General features: G+C 38.8%; 2 protein-coding genes across 3 annotated transcripts in view; one reads left to right on the top strand and one right to left on the bottom strand.

Annotated features, from left to right (window-relative positions):
• Positions 1-18,480, bottom strand: part of xab2 (XPA binding protein 2) — a 61,238-nt gene that overhangs the window by 26,183 nt on the left and 16,575 nt on the right. The window lies entirely within an intron of this gene.
• Positions 1,647-12,849, top strand: LOC148186465 (myosin heavy chain, fast skeletal muscle-like). Its single transcript, XM_088091132.1, has 41 exons — positions 1,647-1,735; positions 2,210-2,265; positions 2,355-2,577; positions 2,801-2,944; positions 3,030-3,186; positions 3,303-3,330; positions 3,419-3,530; positions 3,610-3,702; positions 3,781-3,844; positions 3,973-4,071; positions 4,153-4,256; positions 4,332-4,470; positions 4,574-4,692; positions 4,795-4,944; positions 5,030-5,200; positions 5,301-5,607; positions 5,944-6,017; positions 6,099-6,186; positions 6,276-6,393; positions 6,504-6,627; positions 6,724-6,860; positions 6,999-7,254; positions 7,473-7,715; positions 7,805-7,981; positions 8,088-8,233; positions 8,347-8,437; positions 8,531-8,920; positions 9,045-9,171; positions 9,254-9,372; positions 9,582-9,778; positions 9,897-10,080; positions 10,177-10,342; positions 10,548-10,672; positions 10,804-11,112; positions 11,198-11,401; positions 11,487-11,612; positions 11,731-11,901; positions 12,045-12,149; positions 12,238-12,333; positions 12,420-12,551; positions 12,725-12,849. Exons 3-41 carry the CDS (start codon positions 2,374-2,376, stop codon positions 12,740-12,742), a joined length of 5,814 nt encoding a protein of 1,937 aa, XP_087947258.1. The 5' UTR covers positions 1,647-1,735; positions 2,210-2,265; positions 2,355-2,373; the 3' UTR covers positions 12,743-12,849.

Raw genomic sequence — 18,480 nt, 5'->3', positions numbered from 1 at the left:
AACCAATATGACAGCACCCAGTCAGGTTTCAGAAGAGAGGCATGAATAACTAATGCTAATAAGCACCAGATGGAAGAGAGAGTTTATTTTATTCACATACAAAAATTAACTTAAATTAAATAACAGATTGCAGTATGTAAGGTGTGTGATGGCCAAATAAATAACATTGTCAAAGTGTTTCATCTCAGTCATCCCATCATCTGCTCAAACCTGTATGTCTCCAAGAGCCAAATAGAAAGAAAACTATTAACCCACTTTATTAAATGGGTTATTTTCTGCCAGTTTATTAAAAAATGTCACAATGGACACAAGCCCTCAAGATTTTCCAGGAGAGTTGTATCATGTTTCTTTAAAAGAAGTCATCTCTTTAGTATCAAATGTAGCAGCTGGATGCAGTTTATTTTGCCTTGTGAGCAACTTATTTTTGGGGATGATCTCGTGCGAGTTGCCAACTCTTTTCATTTCCTTTTAGGGAGTTATATAACGGCTGATTAAATTTATATGGATAGTACTTCATCTTTAATTTTATTACAGGAATATGAGATGTGCCCCATCCTGAAACTGTAGACAACAAACATTTTGGGGCATATCCAAAACTAAGCTCTACTCTCTCTGCATTTGGCATGGCACAAAATCATTAAAGGGATATGAACTAAAAAATAAGGTGCTTTCAATTTCAATTTGTAAGATCAAATAGTTCACAAATGTTACTGTACACTTCCTGGAAAAGATATTCTTAAAGTATAATTGACACACATGTTTATTGTTTTTTTTTTGGGGGGTATAGTATCATTTTTGTCAAATGTTATTAAGCATTCTGAGTAAAGATTCCCCTGATTTAGAACCTCTAAATCTAAGTTAAAGATTATTTTTTTTAAACGCATTTCTCATTATTGTCGTTGTTTACAACTCTCTTACATTAGTATCATTTAGGGGGTGAACTTTCTTTCATTTCAGAGATCTCAAATGTCCTGCAACTAAATGCCAGTGGAATTTGGAAGACTCTCCAAAACCAGCCCCCAAAGCATGACTTTTAAAAAAAGACTGTTAATGTTCAAACCATATTTCAACTTCGATGGCCTTTAAATCAATAACTAGAATGACTGGAATAATTCACAAACCATACTCTGCACTATTATAATGAATGACACAATTCCATCACATCCATGCCTGCACTAGAGGCAGTAGTGGACCAACACTTAGAGCAGCAACCTTGTAACTCACTTAGATAATCTGGAGCAGAACTGCAGAAGTACTTTCTTCTGTCTCTCCCAAAATGACATTGATGCTTCCTTAAAGCAAAACCTAATGCCCTTATAGTTTATCCGAAATGTTTTTATGTTTATACATGACAATTTTTTTGTGTGCGTACAGTCCATCAAATCCTCTATACTACATTCCCTCTCTTGTTACAGTATAGGATGTGTTCTAAATTAACATGCCTGGTAAATGCTTTAATTCATATTTTTAAATTAAACATCTATATTATATTGCTTGCATCCAAGGTTGCTATTATATCAAATAAATAAATCAGTATATATATATATATATATTTTTAAAATTGTAGTTACAAAGAATTACGCTTACCACCTCCATCACTGCCACTAAATAAGCAACAGCCTGAAAAGAGAACATGACCAAACTGAGTGAGAGACTACTGCTGATCAGGCACCCCTACCGTCTATAAAAGAGACAGCACTGGGCTTCTGCATGAGGTGATAGGCTCCCAGCACAGGTGAGTGTATTCACTGAGAGCTAATTTTGTGTCATTATTGATATGTCTGTAAGGTAGAAATATTGCTAATTTGTTTTGCATTCTCTCCACAATTCTCTGACAGACTTATCTTGGGAATATTCTTGACTTGACAGCATTATTGCAAAACACTTTTCTTGATATACTATTACACATTTGAAAAGCAGTTGCTTCTAAAAAAAAACAAAAAAACCCAAAAAAACCCAAAAAAACGAGTCCCATCACTTAGGTGCAATATTATCATAAAGACCATACTATTTTTCTGGCTGTAAAGGGCAGTTGAGGGGATGGGGGATTACTGAAGTTTTTATGCAACTTAATACAATTGGATTATATGATTTAACTCAAAAGACATTTTGCCATCTTTACTCTCTAATGTTTGCAATTCCACTGAATTGTTGGAACTAAAATATGAAATTACAAAAACTGAAACATCTTACTGTCATCTTGCTATAGCATCTTCAGATTCCATCAGGGACAGTGCCACTCTTTCTTTTTTGGGACAAGCTAAGGTAAAAGACCTCCACTGTTAACTAAATAGTAGACCATAGCTAAAGTTTGTTGTTATTTTAACAGTATTTTGGACTCTTTATCTTTTCAGTCTCCACTAAAGTGCCATCATGAGCACGGATTCAGAGATGGCGGCCTATGGCAAGGCCGCAATCTACCTTCGCAAGCCAGAGAAGGAGAGGATTGAGGCACAAACTGCTCCTTTTGATGCCAAAACAGCCTTCTTCGTGGCTGAACCTGAGGAAATGTACCTTAAGGGTAAACTGGTCAAGAGAGAGGGTGGCAAAGCCACAGTTGAAACAGATACTGGAAAGGTAAGTGATTTATTATTTACCTTTTTAATCAACTCTTCTGAATTAATTTCCTCTAAGACAAATTGTGGATATGAGGAGCTTACTCTTTCAAACAATACCTTTGTAAAACATTTTGCAAATTATTCAATTATCCCTGTATTTAAAATGTGATGTTTGTGAACCAAACTGGGATCCACCTAATGAACTTCTGAATGCTTTCTAAAAATGCTTTTTACCTATTCAGTCAATCACTGTAAAAGAGGATGACATCCACCCAAGAAACCCCCCAAAGTATGATAAAATTGAGGACATGGCCATGATGACCCACCTCAACGAGCCTTGTGTGTTGTATAACCTCAAAGAGCGTTATGCATCATGGATGATCTATGTGAGTTTCCTCTATACTATGCTAATTCAAAATGGGTGTACAAATATATGAGGATCCAAATGGTAACTGCCTTCTATTCTTACAGACCTACTCTGGGTTGTTCTGCGTCGTCGTGAACCCCTACAAGTGGCTTCCCGTGTACGATGCTGAGGTTGTGGGAGCATACAGAGGCAAGAAGAGGATTGAGGCTCCACCCCACATCTTCTCCATCTCTGACAATGCCTATCAGTTCATGCTCACAGGTAAGATCAAGGTGTTAAAATAAAATTACAAAAAGGTAAAACCTACCTTAAACTAAAACTTATTTAAGGAACGATAAAAATGGAACTCATGTGAAGCATGTATTTTGGGATTTTAGATCGTGAGAACCAATCTGTCCTGATTACGTGAGTATGAAACAATCTGTCTTGTTAAGACTTCATAAACTTTATGATGTTCAAGGAGAATCTTAAATTTTTTTCTCTTATACACCAGCGGAGAATCTGGTGCAGGAAAGACTGTCAACACCAAGCGTGTCATCCAGTACTTTGCAACAATTGCAGCTATTGGAGCTAAGAAAGCTGAGCCCGTACCTGGCAAAATGCAGGTAAAATTGCTTACCTAAGATACTGTTTGTCAGAGGAAAGTTATTGTGAATGTTATGTAACTCAAATCTCCTCTTACAGGGCTCCCTTGAGGACCAGATCGTTGCAGCCAACCCTCTGTTGGAGGCTTATGGTAATGCCAAGACTGTGAGGAATGACAACTCCTCTCGTTTTGTAAGTAATACTGGAAATATCTTACAATGTTTTTTGTTGCTAGATAAATTAATGATTATTAATGATCTGGCTGTCTAGGGTAAATTCATCAGGATCCACTTTGGCACCACTGGCAAGCTGTCTTCAGCTGATATTGAAACTTGTAAGTTTTAACATCGGTGCAAGTCAAGATTTATCTGGAATAAAATCTGATATCTGATGAAGTAGATCATAGATTGGAATATGAAACAGTAATCTCAAAGTTTTCATTTTTTCTTTTTTTTTTCATAGATCTGCTAGAGAAGTCTCGTGTCACCTTCCAGTTGTCTGCTGAGAGGAGCTATCATATCTTCTATCAGCTGATGACTGGCCACAGGCCTGAGATCCTGGGTATGTTAAAACAAAAGAATTAAAATACAGATTTTGAACAAAAAATATGTATGTTTATGTATTACTATTGTTCTTCTTTAGAGGCTCTCCTGATCACCACCAACCCCTATGACTACCCAATGATCAGTCAGGGTGAAATCACTGTCAAAAGCATCAATGATGTGGAGGAGTATGATGCAACAGATGTAAGACAACAACTTAGAAAATAGACAGTATAGAGTTGAAAATGTTTACTCTTACGAATAACTTTTACATTTCAGACTGCTATTGACATCTTGGGCTTCACTGCTGAGGAGAAGATTGGCATCTACAAGCTGACTGGAGCTGTGATGCATCATGGCAACATGAAATTCAAGCAGAAGCAGCGTGAGGAGCAGGCTGAACCTGATGGCACTGAGGGTAATTGCTTAAACTATGCATTCTTACGATGCAAGTTTTCTTGTGTGTAAAATACTACACAAGTTAACATGTATTTACTACTCCTTATATTTCTCTTCATCAGTTGCTGACAAAATCGCCTACCTTCTGGGCCTAAACTCAGCCGATATGCTGAAAGCTCTGTGCTACCCCAGAGTCAAGGTCGGAAATGAAATGGTGACCAAAGGTCAGACCGTGCCACAGGTAATAAAAGAGAAATTGATGTTTGGAAAAGATAAAGGATAATTTGCATTTGATTTGAAAAATCACCCGATAAATTAACCAAACTAAAATCCATATTTCTAGGTCAACAATTCTGTCAGTGCTCTGTGCAAGTCCATCTATGAGAAAATGTTCTTGTGGATGGTCATCCGTATCAATGAGATGCTGGACACAAAGCAGCCAAGACAGTTCTTCATTGGTGTCTTGGACATCGCTGGATTTGAGATCTTTGATGTAAGTTACAAAAACACACCAGTTTTGATGATATATAAACAATTTATGGCCAACAAATAGATTTTGTTTTACTTGTAAACTGTAGTTCAACAGCTTGGAGCAACTCTGCATCAACTTCACCAATGAGAAACTGCAACAGTTCTTCAACCACCACATGTTCGTCCTGGAGCAAGAGGAGTACAAGAAAGAAGGCATTGAATGGGAGTTTATTGACTTCGGTATGGACTTGGCTGCCTGCATTGAGCTTATTGAGAAGGTATGTAGCCACTCTGATGGATGTGTTTTCTTGATTAATGTGCAAATGTTTGCTGCCTCAGTTTAATTTTAACATGAATTGAATAAAAAACTCTTCTCAGCCAATGGGCATCTTCTCCATCCTTGAAGAGGAGTGCATGTTCCCCAAGGCTTCTGACACAACATTTAAGAACAAGCTGCACGATCAGCATCTTGGCAAGACCAAGGCCTTTGAGAAGCCAAAGCCTGGAAAGGGCAAGGCTGAAGCTCACTTCTCTCTGGTTCACTATGCTGGCACAGTGGACTACAATATCAATGGCTGGCTGGACAAGAACAAGGACCCTCTGAACGACTCAGTTGTTCAGCTCTACCAGAAATCTTCTAACAAACTGCTCGCCTTCCTGTATGTAACTCATGGTGCAGCTGATGGTAAGAAGTTCATTCATTCATTCATTCATTTTCCGTAACCGCTTGTCCTCGCAAGGGTCGCGGGGGGCTAGAGCCAATCCCAGCTGTCATCTATAAGAAGCTAATCAGTACAAACTGGTAATGTGTTAATTTATGTCACTAAGATAAAAAATGCATTTTTTTATGTGGACATAAACAAAGGCAGTGCTTCAGTGGCATGGATGAGTCCTCTTTGACTAAAAAAAAATCTACTTCTGAGTGGGATTTACCAGAATGATTTTCTCAAAGAATGCTAAGACATGTAGATAATGTTATTTATTTGGTCCCATTAATGCCATTTAATGTTTTGTAAAACAGAGGCTGCTGGTGGTGGCAAGAAGGGTGGAAAGAAGAAGGGTGGCTCTTTCCAGACAGTGTCTGCTCTCTTCAGAGTATGTATTAATTCATATCTTTGAATAAAAATTAAAAACTTGACCTTGAAATTAAGTTGACCTATTGTCACTGATCCACAGGAGAACTTGGGCAAACTGATGACCAACTTGAGAAGCACCCACCCTCATTTTGTGCGCTGCCTGATTCCTAATGAAACAAAGACCCCAGGTAAAAATAACATAACCCAGCTGAGCCTTGTTTATAACATTGTTATGTAAAGAAATGTTTTAATATATATCAAAAAATGCAATCTGCAGGTCTTATGGAGAACTTCTTGGTCATCCACCAGCTGAGGTGTAACGGTGTGCTGGAGGGCATCAGAATCTGCAGAAAGGGCTTCCCCAGCAGAATCCTCTACGGTGACTTCAAGCAGAGGTGACTGCAGTTTTCATTATAAGCAGGTCAAGTTGATTTAAGTTTCAGTATTGTAATGGAAAAACACCAGTAAAATGAGATAAATCCAATAATACTATTTTCTCTTGCAGATACAAAGTATTGAATGCTAGTGTCATCCCTGAGGGACAGTTCATTGACAACAAGAAAGCTTCAGAGAAGCTGCTGGGCTCCATTGATGTGGACCACACTCAGTACAAGTTTGGACACACAAAGGTACATTTCTAAGGACATTATCTGTAGCTATGGCAAATCTATGTCCTGATGTATCCATGTATGCTGATAGCCGACTTCCTTCACTTGATAATATAGGTGTTCTTCAAAGCTGGTCTGCTGGGTCTCCTGGAGGAGATGAGAGATGAGAAACTGGCTGAGCTGGTGACAATGACTCAGGCTCTCTGCAGAGGATATGTCATGAGGAAGGAGTTTGTTAAGATGATGGAAAGGAGGTGTGATTCTCATACAGCACATGAAACTGTATTGTCCAGTTATACCTCTATAATACAGATATTTTTGTAAAAAAAAGTTTATCTTCAGCAAATGAACAAGTTAGTCGTAATGACACGTTATCTGTATTGATTTTCCAGAGAATCCATTTATAGCATCCAGTACAATATCCGTTCATTTATGAATGTGAAGAACTGGCCATGGCTGAAACTCTACTTCAAGATCAAGCCTCTCCTGAAGAGTGCCGAGACTGAGAAGGAGCTGCAGCAAATGAAGGAGAACTATGATAAGATGCAAACAGACCTGGCTACAGCCCTGGCCAAGAAGAAGGAACTGGAGGAGAAGATGGTCTCCCTGCTGCAGGAGAAGAATGACCTGCAACTGCAAGTGGCTTCTGTGAGTGTGGCTTTGGTGTCACACACCTCACTAATTGAACATTGTTGATCGCATTTTCAGATACTTATGTGAGAAAAGAAAATAGCACATAATCACGTGTTCTCTGATTGCCTTGTCAATGTTGCATGTGTACTTAACAAAAATTGAATTTAAAAAATACAAATATTAAAATGTTTAACAAAAAAATCAATAAACAGATGTTTGTTCTAAATGAATAGGAAATTGACAACCTGTCAGATGCTGAGGAAAGGTGCGAGGGGCTCATCAAGAGCAAGATCCAGCTCGAGGCCAAACTCAAAGAGACTGGTGAGAGACTGGAGGATGAAGAGGAAATCAATGCTGAGTTGACTGCAAAGAAGAGGAAGCTGGAGGACGAATGCTCTGAGCTGAAGAAAGACATTGATGACCTGGAGCTCACCTTGGCTAAAGTAGAGAAGGAGAAACATGCCACAGAAAACAAGGTTCAAATGATTTTAGACCTACATTCTTTGAAACATTAACTTAATAGATTTACAGCACTGAAAATAATGCACCTATCAAATTATTTTAGGTGAAAAACCTGACAGAGGAGATGGCATCTCAAGATGAGTCCATTGCCAAGTTGACCAAGGAGAAGAAAGCCCTCCAAGAGGCCCACCAGCAAACACTTGATGATCTCCAGGCAGAGGAAGACAAAGTCAACACTCTGACCAAGGCCAAGACAAAGCTGGAACAGCAAGTCGATGATGTAAGAAAACAACTGTTATGACTTTGACTTGATATTCTTGGTATAACTTATCATTTTGTATTTTTTAAATGCCATGAATCAACTGTCATTCACTATCATCTAACAGCTTGAGGGATCATTGGAGCAAGAGAAGAAGCTCCGCATGGACCTTGAGAGAGCCAAGAGGAAGCTTGAAGGAGATCTGAAACTGGCTCAAGAATCCATAATGGATCTGGAGAATGACAAGCAGCAATCTGATGAGAAAATCAAGAAGTACTTTTGTTTTTTGCTATGTGTAATCCTTATATTTTATTATCGCCATAATGCAACATTAAAATCTTGACTTAGGTATAACGGCAAACATTTTTTTTGTTCTATTTTTCCAGGAAGGACTTTGAGACCAGCCAGCTCCTCAGCAAAATTGAGGATGAACAATCTCTTGGTGCTCAGCTTCAGAAGAAGATCAAGGAACTCCAGGTAATGTATTTAACATGAGTATTTAAGTCAGTCCATCAAAAACAACACATTTATAGTGATAAGCCTATTTGATATTACCATTGTCAAATCTAGGCTCGTATTGAGGAGCTGGAGGAAGAGATTGAGGCTGAGAGGGCTGCTCGGGCTAAGGTAGAGAAGCAGAGGGCTGATCTCTCCAGGGAGCTTGAGGAGATCAGTGAGAGGCTCGAGGAAGCTGGCGGAGCAACAGCCGCTCAGATTGAGATGAACAAGAAGCGTGAGGCTGAGTTCCAGAAGCTGCGTCGTGATCTTGAAGAGTCCACCCTGCAGCATGAAGCCACCGCATCAGCTCTCCGCAAGAAGCAGGCTGACAGTGTTGCAGAGCTGGGAGAGCAGATCGACAACCTCCAGCGTGTTAAGCAGAAGCTGGAGAAGGAAAAGAGCGAGTACAAGATGGAGATAGATGACCTCTCCAGCAACATGGAGAATGTTGCTAAAGCAAAGGTGAATGGTTTGTGTAGAAGCAGGGGATTTGTTTTCCTGTAAGCTCTGAAATATGAACTCGAAGTAATTAATAAGGCAGTACCTTTAAACTTAGAGAAAAACTCAAGAGAAATCTTGTTTATAGGGCAACTTGGAGAAAATGTGCAGAACTCTTGAGGACCAGTTGAGTGAACTCAAAGCCAAAAATGATGAGAATGTCCGCCAGCTGAACGACATCAATGCACAGAGGGCCAGACTGCAGACGGAGAATGGTGAGCCAGCTGTAAAAAATACATGACTGAAAAACACTAATCATTGTTTACATAAATGACATGTTTACAAATTGTTCCTCAGGTGAGTTTGCCCGCCAGCTTGAGGAGAAGGAAGCTCTTGTTTCCCAGCTGACCAGGGGCAAGCAGGCCTTCACTCAGCAGATTGAGGAGCTTAAGAGGCACGTTGAGGAGGAACTGAAGGTATGAAAAATTTCCATGTCCTTTTATAACAGGGGTTTAACTGAATTCTTTTCATTAAAACATGCAAACAGTATACTCTAATATGATTTACAATTACATTTTTGCCAGTGAATGAAAAGAAAGATCAGCATTAATTTATGCTTAAAATATAATTAAGTTTTGTTTTTCTGCTGATCGGGGAGTTACAAATGTTCTGTCATGTTCAACAGGCCAAGAACGCCCTGGCCCATGCTGTTCAGTCAGCGCGCCATGACTGTGATCTGCTCAGGGAGCAGTTTGAGGAGGAGCAAGAGGCCAAGGGTGAGCTGCAGCGAGGAATGTCCAAGGCCAACAGCGAGGTGTCTCAGTGGAGAAGCAAATATGAGACTGATGCTATTCAGCGCACTGAGGAGCTGGAGGAGGCCAAGTATGAAAAGCCTTTTTACTGTTCATAAAACACAAGTAAATACACCCTACATGTAGGGTAAGGGATTTTCCTTGTGTAAGTATGCAAGCAAAAGTAAGACCTTCCTTTTTCTCAATAGGAAAAAACTTGCCCAGCGCCTACAGGACGCTGAGGAATCCATTGAGGCTGTGAACTCCAAGTGTGCCTCTCTGGAGAAGACCAAGCAGAGGCTGCAGGGTGAGGTGGAGGACCTCATGATTGATGTGGAGAGAGCTAATGCTCTGGCTGCCAACCTCGACAAGAAGCAGAGGAACTTTGATAAGGTAAATGCTTGAACAGATAATCACAACCAGTTTGATCACAAAAAACACATACCTATGTAGTTAACTAACCATTTAATCAACAATAAACACCTTTAGGTCCTGGCAGAATGGAAGCAGAAGTATGAGGAGGGCCAGGCTGAGCTGGAAGGAGCCCAGAAGGAGGCTCGTTCTCTCAGCACTGAAATGTTCAAGATGAAGAACTCTTATGAGGAGGCTCTGGATCACCTGGAGACCTTGAAGAGAGAGAACAAGAACCTGCAGCGTATGTCAATCTCACTTAACTATGTGTTTATTTCGCTGACCTTCTCAAGTCAGAGACACTCATACTGTTTAAATTGGATTTTACACATGGTTTGCCTACTTTGAACCTAAAGGACAATTATTCCTTTCAAATATTGCACTTCTATCATGCAGGACAGACATGCTCTGTCACCAGTAACTGTGTTTTTGTCTTTATTGTTCTGCAGAGGAGATCTCAGACCTGACAGAACAGATTGGTGAGACTGGAAAGAGTATCCATGAGCTGGAGAAAGCCAAGAAGACTGTGGAGACAGAGAAGTCAGAAATTCAGACAGCACTGGAGGAAGCTGAGGTAAAATCTCGATTACAATATCATACCACTTATATGATAAAATAGAACCTAAGATCTTATATCTATCCATTTGTCCATTTTGATTCAGTTTCTGCAAAATGTAACTTTTGGTATGTTGGCGACTTTTTAAGGGTACACTGGAGCACGAGGAGGCGAAGATTCTCCGTGTTCAGCTTGAGCTCAACCAGGTGAAAGGTGAGGTTGACAGGAAGCTGGCAGAGAAGGATGAGGAGATGGAGCAGATCAAGAGGAACAGCCAGAGGGTGATTGACTCCATGCAGAGCACTCTGGACTCTGAGGTCAGGAGCAGAAATGATGCCCTGAGAGTCAAGAAGAAGATGGAGGGAGACCTGAACGAGATGGAGATTCAGCTGAGCCATGCCAACAGGCAGGCCGCTGAGGCCCAGAAACAACTGAGGAATGTCCAGGGACAGCTCAAGGTGAGATCTGTTTGATTACTAAATGGAAATAAAAAGTTTGAGAGTAAAGAAACGTAAAATTAACTCTTAATTTGAATGTTTTCAGGATGCCCAACTGCACCTTGACGATGCTGTCAGAGGACAGGAAGACATGAGGGAGCAGGCTGCCATGGTGGAGCGCAGAAATGGCCTGATGCTGGCTGAGATTGATGAGCTGAGAGTCGCTCTGGAACAGACAGAGAGAGGACGCAAAGTGGCTGAGCAGGAGCTGGTCGATGCCAGTGAGCGTGTCGGACTGCTTCACTCTCAGGTTAGCTTTCATTAATTCACAAGAAAATCGTATTTTGAACACATAACAAATATCATATTAAACATGGCTTTTCTTCAACATTCAGAACACCAGTCTTATGAACACCAAGAAGAAGCTGGAGGCTGACCTCATCCAGGTTCAGGGTGAAGTAGATGATTCAGTCCAGGAAGCGAGAAATGCTGAGGAGAAAGCTAAAAAGGCGATCACCGATGTGAGTTTATGCTTCTACCTGACTCTTCTATTTCATGTTTTCTATCTTCTTCCATGCACTGATACTGTTAAGTTCATTATATATCATGAACGAATTAGAAAACACTGTATCATTTCAGGCTGCCATGATGTCTGAGGAGCTGAAGAAGGAGCAGGACACCAGCGCTCACCTGGAGAGGATGAAGAAGAACCTGGAGGTCACAGTCAAGGACCTGCAGCACCGTCTGGATGAGGCTGAGAACCTCGCCATGAAGGGCGGCAAGAAGCAGCTCCAGAAACTGGAGTCCAGGGTATGCACTGTATATAATGTAAATGCTATTAATACATGGAGTTTAGGGATGTAAAGTGCATTTTCAATATGATGGAAAAAAATATTTCTCAGTACTATTTTTTATGAATTACGAATTAGCAATTAATTGTCATGGCATCACAGGTGCGCGAGCTGGAAACTGAAGTTGAGGCTGAGCAGAGGCGTGGAGCTGATGCTGTGAAAGGTGTCCGCAAATATGAAAGAAGAGTGAAGGAGCTGACCTATCAGGTAAATTATTTAACTAAAAACTAAAACTCTTTGAAATGGGTTGATTCTGTCACTATATTTCACTGGTAACAATTCCTTATTTGTATAGACTGAGGAGGACAAGAAGAATGTGAACAGACTTCAGGACCTGGTGGACAAGCTGCAGCTCAAAGTCAAGGCTTACAAGAGACAGGCTGAGGAGGCTGTAAGTCATATGTTTTGTGAGCTTCGATAGCACAATAATGGCACAAAGAGACCAAACTTATACAATGGACTCCAATCTCTTCACAGGAGGAGCAGGCGAACTCTCATATGTCCAAGCTGAGGAAGGTTCAGCATGAGCTGGAGGAGGCTCAGGAGCGGGCTGATATTGCTGAGTCCCAGGTCAACAAGCTGAGAGCCAAGAGCCGTGATGCTGGAAAGGTAACCCTTCATGTGACTGCATTACAGAAAATGCATCAGCACATAAGTTCAATGTCAAAGTTAACTTGTATGTATTCTTTATACCATTATTTATTAATTTTGCACAGAAGGTGTCAAAACTTTAACATGGCAAATGCCACATAATTTCTTTTTCTTTTTTTGCTTTCTTCCAGGCTGACATGGCAGAGTAAGAAACATCCTCCTGGAGACTTTTGACAGAATTCATAAAATATGAACTTCCTGTTGAATTGTCTTCTTGTCATTGTCAATAAACTGTGTACTTGTTTAAAAAAAATAACGATTCTGTGTCACTGTTTTATTTATAAAAGTCACACTGTTTTCAACACAGCAGTAAGGTAAATCTGTATCAGTTCACTTATTTGGACTGCTTTTCTTATTAGCTGGATGGGGAGCTCTTACAGCTCAACATAAATACTTTCCTCCCCTCAGAATAATCATGATCCATGCTTACAGGGCAAGGAGAGTACCTCTGCTCAGTGTTCACCATAGTTGATTTTAGTATGAGTGATAGCAGTGTCAGGTTTGGCTTAAACGACACCTTCACATTTTACAGTCCAGCAGCATCATTTCAATACACTAAATACAGTATCAGAGGCTAAATATACGCTTCAGAACCACGACTGGTGCCCATTCTCAATTTAGCTATACAATACAAAAAGATTTAAACAGTTTTCACTGAACCATTAACAAAAACATGTTAAGCATTCTACATTGCATGGAATTTAATTTAATGTACAGAAAAGAATGACTATCTGACCTGGCATATTATCATAACAACAGAACTGCACATATTTCAAGAATATTTTAAGGGGTCTTGATGGAACAGCATACAGAATATCTATGGGTCTCTGAATGGTATTTTGGTCAGCTGTGCTCAAAGATGACATAAATTAATAATGTATCATTGACATTAAAAAGTCCTTGCTTGACAAGGGTTTGCTTGCTTTCCTTGCTGCTGCTACAAGTGATAAACTGATAAATTCCCACAAGATCAATTCCGAATTCTGAAGCAAATGTGATCAGTTTGCCACTTACATCCAAGAAAAAACCTCCAGCATCAAAAATAATACTTCAATATCCCATTAAGGCAAATCTAACCTTTCTGTCCCATCCTGGTTATCATTTGTATCCCACTCTAGTGATCTTAATGAGGTGATCAAGCAGCACTAAATCTTCCAACTTTTCGCTTGACCCTTTTCCCACAAAACTTTTTTAATTTCCCTTTAGTGCTGATATGATCTTCTGCATATCATACCTCCATACAGTCTGGTGTTTTACCCACTTTTGTCAAGCATGCTGTTGATATCTGTTACTGAAAAATAATAATCTAGACTAGCAACTGTGGACCAATCTCAAACCTTCCTGGTGTAGTACATGTGTGAATGGACAGGGGACAGGAATTACAAATAGTTACAAATAGTTTGGTAAAAGGTAATGTTATTCATGTGGGGGTATTTAATGTGTTTTCCATCAATGTTTTACTTTAAAATACATTGGGCCTTTGTGCAAAGACTCTGGCACATGAACAAGACTGGAGACATGACACCAAAAAGTAAGTGTAAGAATAAAAAGAACATCTACAGTAGTGAAACTGACACTTTTAAATAAAATTAAACAGAGTAAATGTGATTTCAGGAATATGCATTTAAGTACTAAAAGTAAACATACACACGCACAAAAGTTCAAATAAATTTAATAAAACAAAATTTTCGGAATAGCTAAAAGAAAAAGCAGCATTTCCTCATACATACAGTATATATGAGATTTAGAACCATTAATCTTTTTTGCATTAAAGATGACTTACACAAAGAAAATAGTTGCCAGTCACTTTTGTAATTAATCGACTAACTGTTTCAGCTGAACTTGTATATTTTCATATTTTTGGCTTGTGTAAAATAATCTTAATTTGTAAAGTAGTTATCTAATAATAGTAGTAGAGTAAAAGGTACAATACCTCCCTCTGAAGTGTAGTAGAGTAGAAGTAGAAAGAGGCATGAAATTAAGATGAATGAAAATGAATGAAAGTAAATTAAAAGTAACCTCAGATTTGTATTTAAGTACAGTACTTGAATAAATGTACTTTATCACAATTAAGCTCTGGTCAGCAGAGGGACGCACAGTATCTGAAATTACTCAGTAGGCTGAGTAGAGTATATCTATTTAGCCCTCAAAAATTTAATAAAATAAAAACTGACATGATTTTGTTGAATGTTCTACTGCTATAAAAACCAAAGAATCAATCTATTGCAGATTTAGCTAAAGATGGTCCAGTTGACTGACTTTGACCAATTACTCCCATAAATGCAGCGTCACAAAAACAATAATTCAGATAAATGCAAAATGTCAAAATACGAAAGACTGACTTTTATTACAAGGCTTGAATGGGTGCATCCAACAACAAGTAATAGAACCAAATGCTCTGTAACCACTTTTCCACTGTACAAAAAAACACTATCATCTGGCTGTTATATTTAATGGGAAAGGTTACAATCAGCATTCACACCTGGGACAAATGACTCTGCATTAGTCACGGGTCTTTATCCATTTTAACTCCAAAATGCTTCAATCAGCAACAATGGATGTGTTTATTTTAGCTCCTTTACCAACGAGATGGAATTGCAGGTCATGACAAAATACTGTCTGTCTTCAACCAAGCAGCACTCTCACATTGTTCAAAATTCAGTCGGCACTCAGTGTAAGAGAGAGACTGAAGAAATGAAATAAAAAATAAGTAACCAAGGAAACATTTTCATTTGCCTCCATGCTGTTAAAATAGAAAAAGTGATAAAATCACAATGCACCTTTAAAAGCTGTAAATCAGGGTGGTCCATGTGAAGAGTTAACAAAGAATTGTTGGTGATGTAAGACTGTCACAAACCTAAAATATCAAAACAGTCAGCCCTTGCACACTAGGGTAAATCTAAATCCCTAAATTATTGTACCTACGCGACATTTTTAAAATTAACACATGTATGCGCCAGAAAGAAAAGAATCAGCTTACCCTATGAAAATGCAGCCAAAAAACTCAAAATATTAATGTAATTGGGATCCCATAATCTTTCCGAAAATACTGACTCCTCAGTGTGGTTTCGCATTTTGAATACATATTGTGCAATCTACAGCCAACCAAAGCAATTTCAGAGCTGTCAGCATGCATGAACTGTACAGAAACTTGCGCACTTATTTATGACAAAACCATTTCACTGCTATCACAGCAAGAAAACAAAACCTAAACAACTTTTAACACTTACTGTACAAGCTATACATTTTAAATTCATTGGCCATGCATATCATTGTATCTGCCATCAGAGTGGGACATGCAGTTGCGGTCAAAAGAGAAGTTCCGCTTTACTGATGAAATGAGCCAACTTCACAGCTATATAATACCTTATTCATCACCTTAAATATGCTCTGTCTGTCTCTGTCATTGGTTTATGCTTACTGACACATGAGGACAGACTTGTAGATGCCTTTCTATTTTTGATCAAGCTGTACAACCTTGAAAGTGGCGGCCGTCATCAAATAATATACCGGCCCCTCACAAAATCTGATATCTTCCCCACAGCACAGCTCATACCCATGTTGATTATGTCAAGTGTAAAGAGACTTAGAAGTTGAAGTTCTATTTTAATGAGAGCCCACCACTGATTAAATTAAAGCCAGTTATTAAAATGACCAACATACGTAACAAACCATATGTTGACAGTTTGTATACTGTACTATTTTGTAAAAAGAGTAACAAATCTTACCTCTGGCAGCACAGATGATTGATACAATCAGCACAGTTTCACAGAGGGCACCCAAGATGTGCGTCACCAAATCAGTATCCGACTAAATGTTATGGCATTACGTAATGGCCTGAAATGTGTTTTTGTAGAACATTATGATGTCACAGAGAATATGACCTTTGAGCTTCTGGATATAAAACGTCATCACTTCATCATTTTATCCTATTAGCCATTTATTCAAAATTTTGTCATAATTCAATGTAAATTCTTGAATTATGGAGAAAAACATGTTTTAGTGACCTTGAACTTTGGCCACCGAAATCTAATCAGCTCATTACTGAGTCCAAGTGGATGTGCCAAATTTGAAGAAATTCCCTCAGGATTCCTTGAGATATGGCATCCACAAAAATAGTAGCTAGATGTACGTACAGACAGACGTGTGTACGGACAGACGTACGACAGACGTGTGTACGGACAATCTGAAATCATTTTTTCGATTCCAGCCACAGCTATCATCGGAGTTGAGGCATAAAAGTGATCCAAAGCTCTAATACTAACAGTCGGTCTGTAGTACGTGTACCATATATTTATTTATATATAACTTATGTTTAGTCATCCAATTCTAATTCTTTAGGAGTAAAGAAAAACAATTATGTCCTTCAAGTAGGTTTGTGACATAAATTCTACATTTTTAATGGGGTTGATTTGTTCAGTGGTCATGAAAGATTTTCTACATGTTTTACAGTGTTAATTACAAAAAGGAAATCTTGAATGTAAAAAGGCCAATCTGTGCTAAATATATTACAGTCAAGATCCAGTTAAGTAGTTAATGAGTTTTCTTTACAGCTCTACACTTCACCAAAGGAAAGTTAACAGTATCAAAGAAAATAAAAGCAATCCGTCAGACTCTCATTTCAAGGGTCTTTAAAAGTCTCTGTGAGTCCCTTTTCAGTTTTGTCTATATAGTTTAGTATCCTTCGGAGTCATCACACATTTTCATAACCACTAACCAGAAATAAAATATTTACTAGGTCTCCGAAAGTGTCATAAATGTATCAAATGGCTCTAACCTTCAAATATACTTCAGGACTGATATCTGAGCTCAAGGCCCAAGGACCAAATATGGAGGGATGTATATGCAATGTGTGTATGTGATGTCCATGTAGAAGGTAGGGCTATTTTCTAATCAAACTCCCAAACTCCATCGGCTAGTTTTTTCAATTTCTCTGTTATCAATGTATTAAGCCCCTCTTTCATATTGTACCATGCTGCACTGTGTAACAACCACTAATAAAAAAATGCAATCATCAGGCCTTACACTTGAAGATTGCACATACATAAGTGTCAGGCCTCTCTTTGTCTCTCTTTACATCAAGCAAAAAATTCAAGAGAAGCAGTCCGGGAAGGCCACAAAAGCATGTTATTTTTCTGTTAACATCCATTGCTTTACCGTAATTTTGTTTTTTCTTAAGCTGCACATAATTTTTTTCAGTTGCCAACTCTGGTTCATAAGACAAAAACATGCATCAAGTCTAGTATGTCATCCTCTCTTTCTATTGGAGATTCCTTTTCTCTCTATTTTCCATTTTAACAGAATGGAGGATTACTGTCGTAGCCTGGCTTAGTCTTTGCATAATTCCCATAACTAACAAGGCAGAGTGAGCTTGTTAACCGGTCTACAGTGTCCTAAGGAGAGCAATCCGGTGGAGCTTTTAAGGGAGCTCCGTCTTTTCTCGTTGAAGTAGGGCTACTATGTGGAATCTTCATTATCCATATTATTTTAGGTGGATGGTAAATTTAACAGCAACACTTAAAGGTGCACACCTTGCAAAGCACTATAGTGCTGCATTATCTGTAACATATTCACTCAACTGTTATATCAAGGATAAAAAAAGTACAGCAAGTCAGTCATTTTCCTTTATTGGTTGAGGCTCCTGCCTCCTGTGTCAGCTCAGCACATTTCTGGCAATTCCATCCAACTCTTGGACAACTGTAATGGACATACAGAATATACTGTATAGAATATATGGACATACAGAATATATTGTACAGAATATGTTCCCAGTTAATGGCCTTACCTTGTCTACACATGCATTATTTTTTTATTCTAATATATTCAGGAGATAAATATTTAATTAAAAAAACTCTCTTTATACTTGGGGTATGGTGTTAACAACATA

The sequence above is a fragment of the Plectropomus leopardus genome, chromosome 18, assembly GCF_026936395.1.
Source record: "Plectropomus leopardus strain MGB_pleo_1.0 chromosome 18, ASM2693639v1, whole genome shotgun sequence".
NCBI lineage: Eukaryota > Metazoa > Chordata > Actinopteri > Perciformes > Serranidae > Plectropomus > Plectropomus leopardus.
Note: the sequence above shows the minus strand (reverse complement) of the source record. Positions and strands in the feature narration are given on the sequence as shown.

Bases quoted from the DNA above. Each gene is read 5' to 3' on its own strand.
- LOC148186465 (XM_088091132.1), top strand. From the start codon at position 2,374: ATGAGCACGGATTCAGAGATGGCGGCCTATGGCAAGGCCGCAATCTAC. The intron at 7,982-8,087 runs GTAAGAAAACAA...ATCATCTAACAG, and splicing joins TGGAACAGCAAGTCGATGAT to CTTGAGGGATCATTGGAGCA. The intron at 12,150-12,237 runs GTAAATTATTTA...TTATTTGTATAG, and splicing joins TGAAGGAGCTGACCTATCAG to ACTGAGGAGGACAAGAAGAA.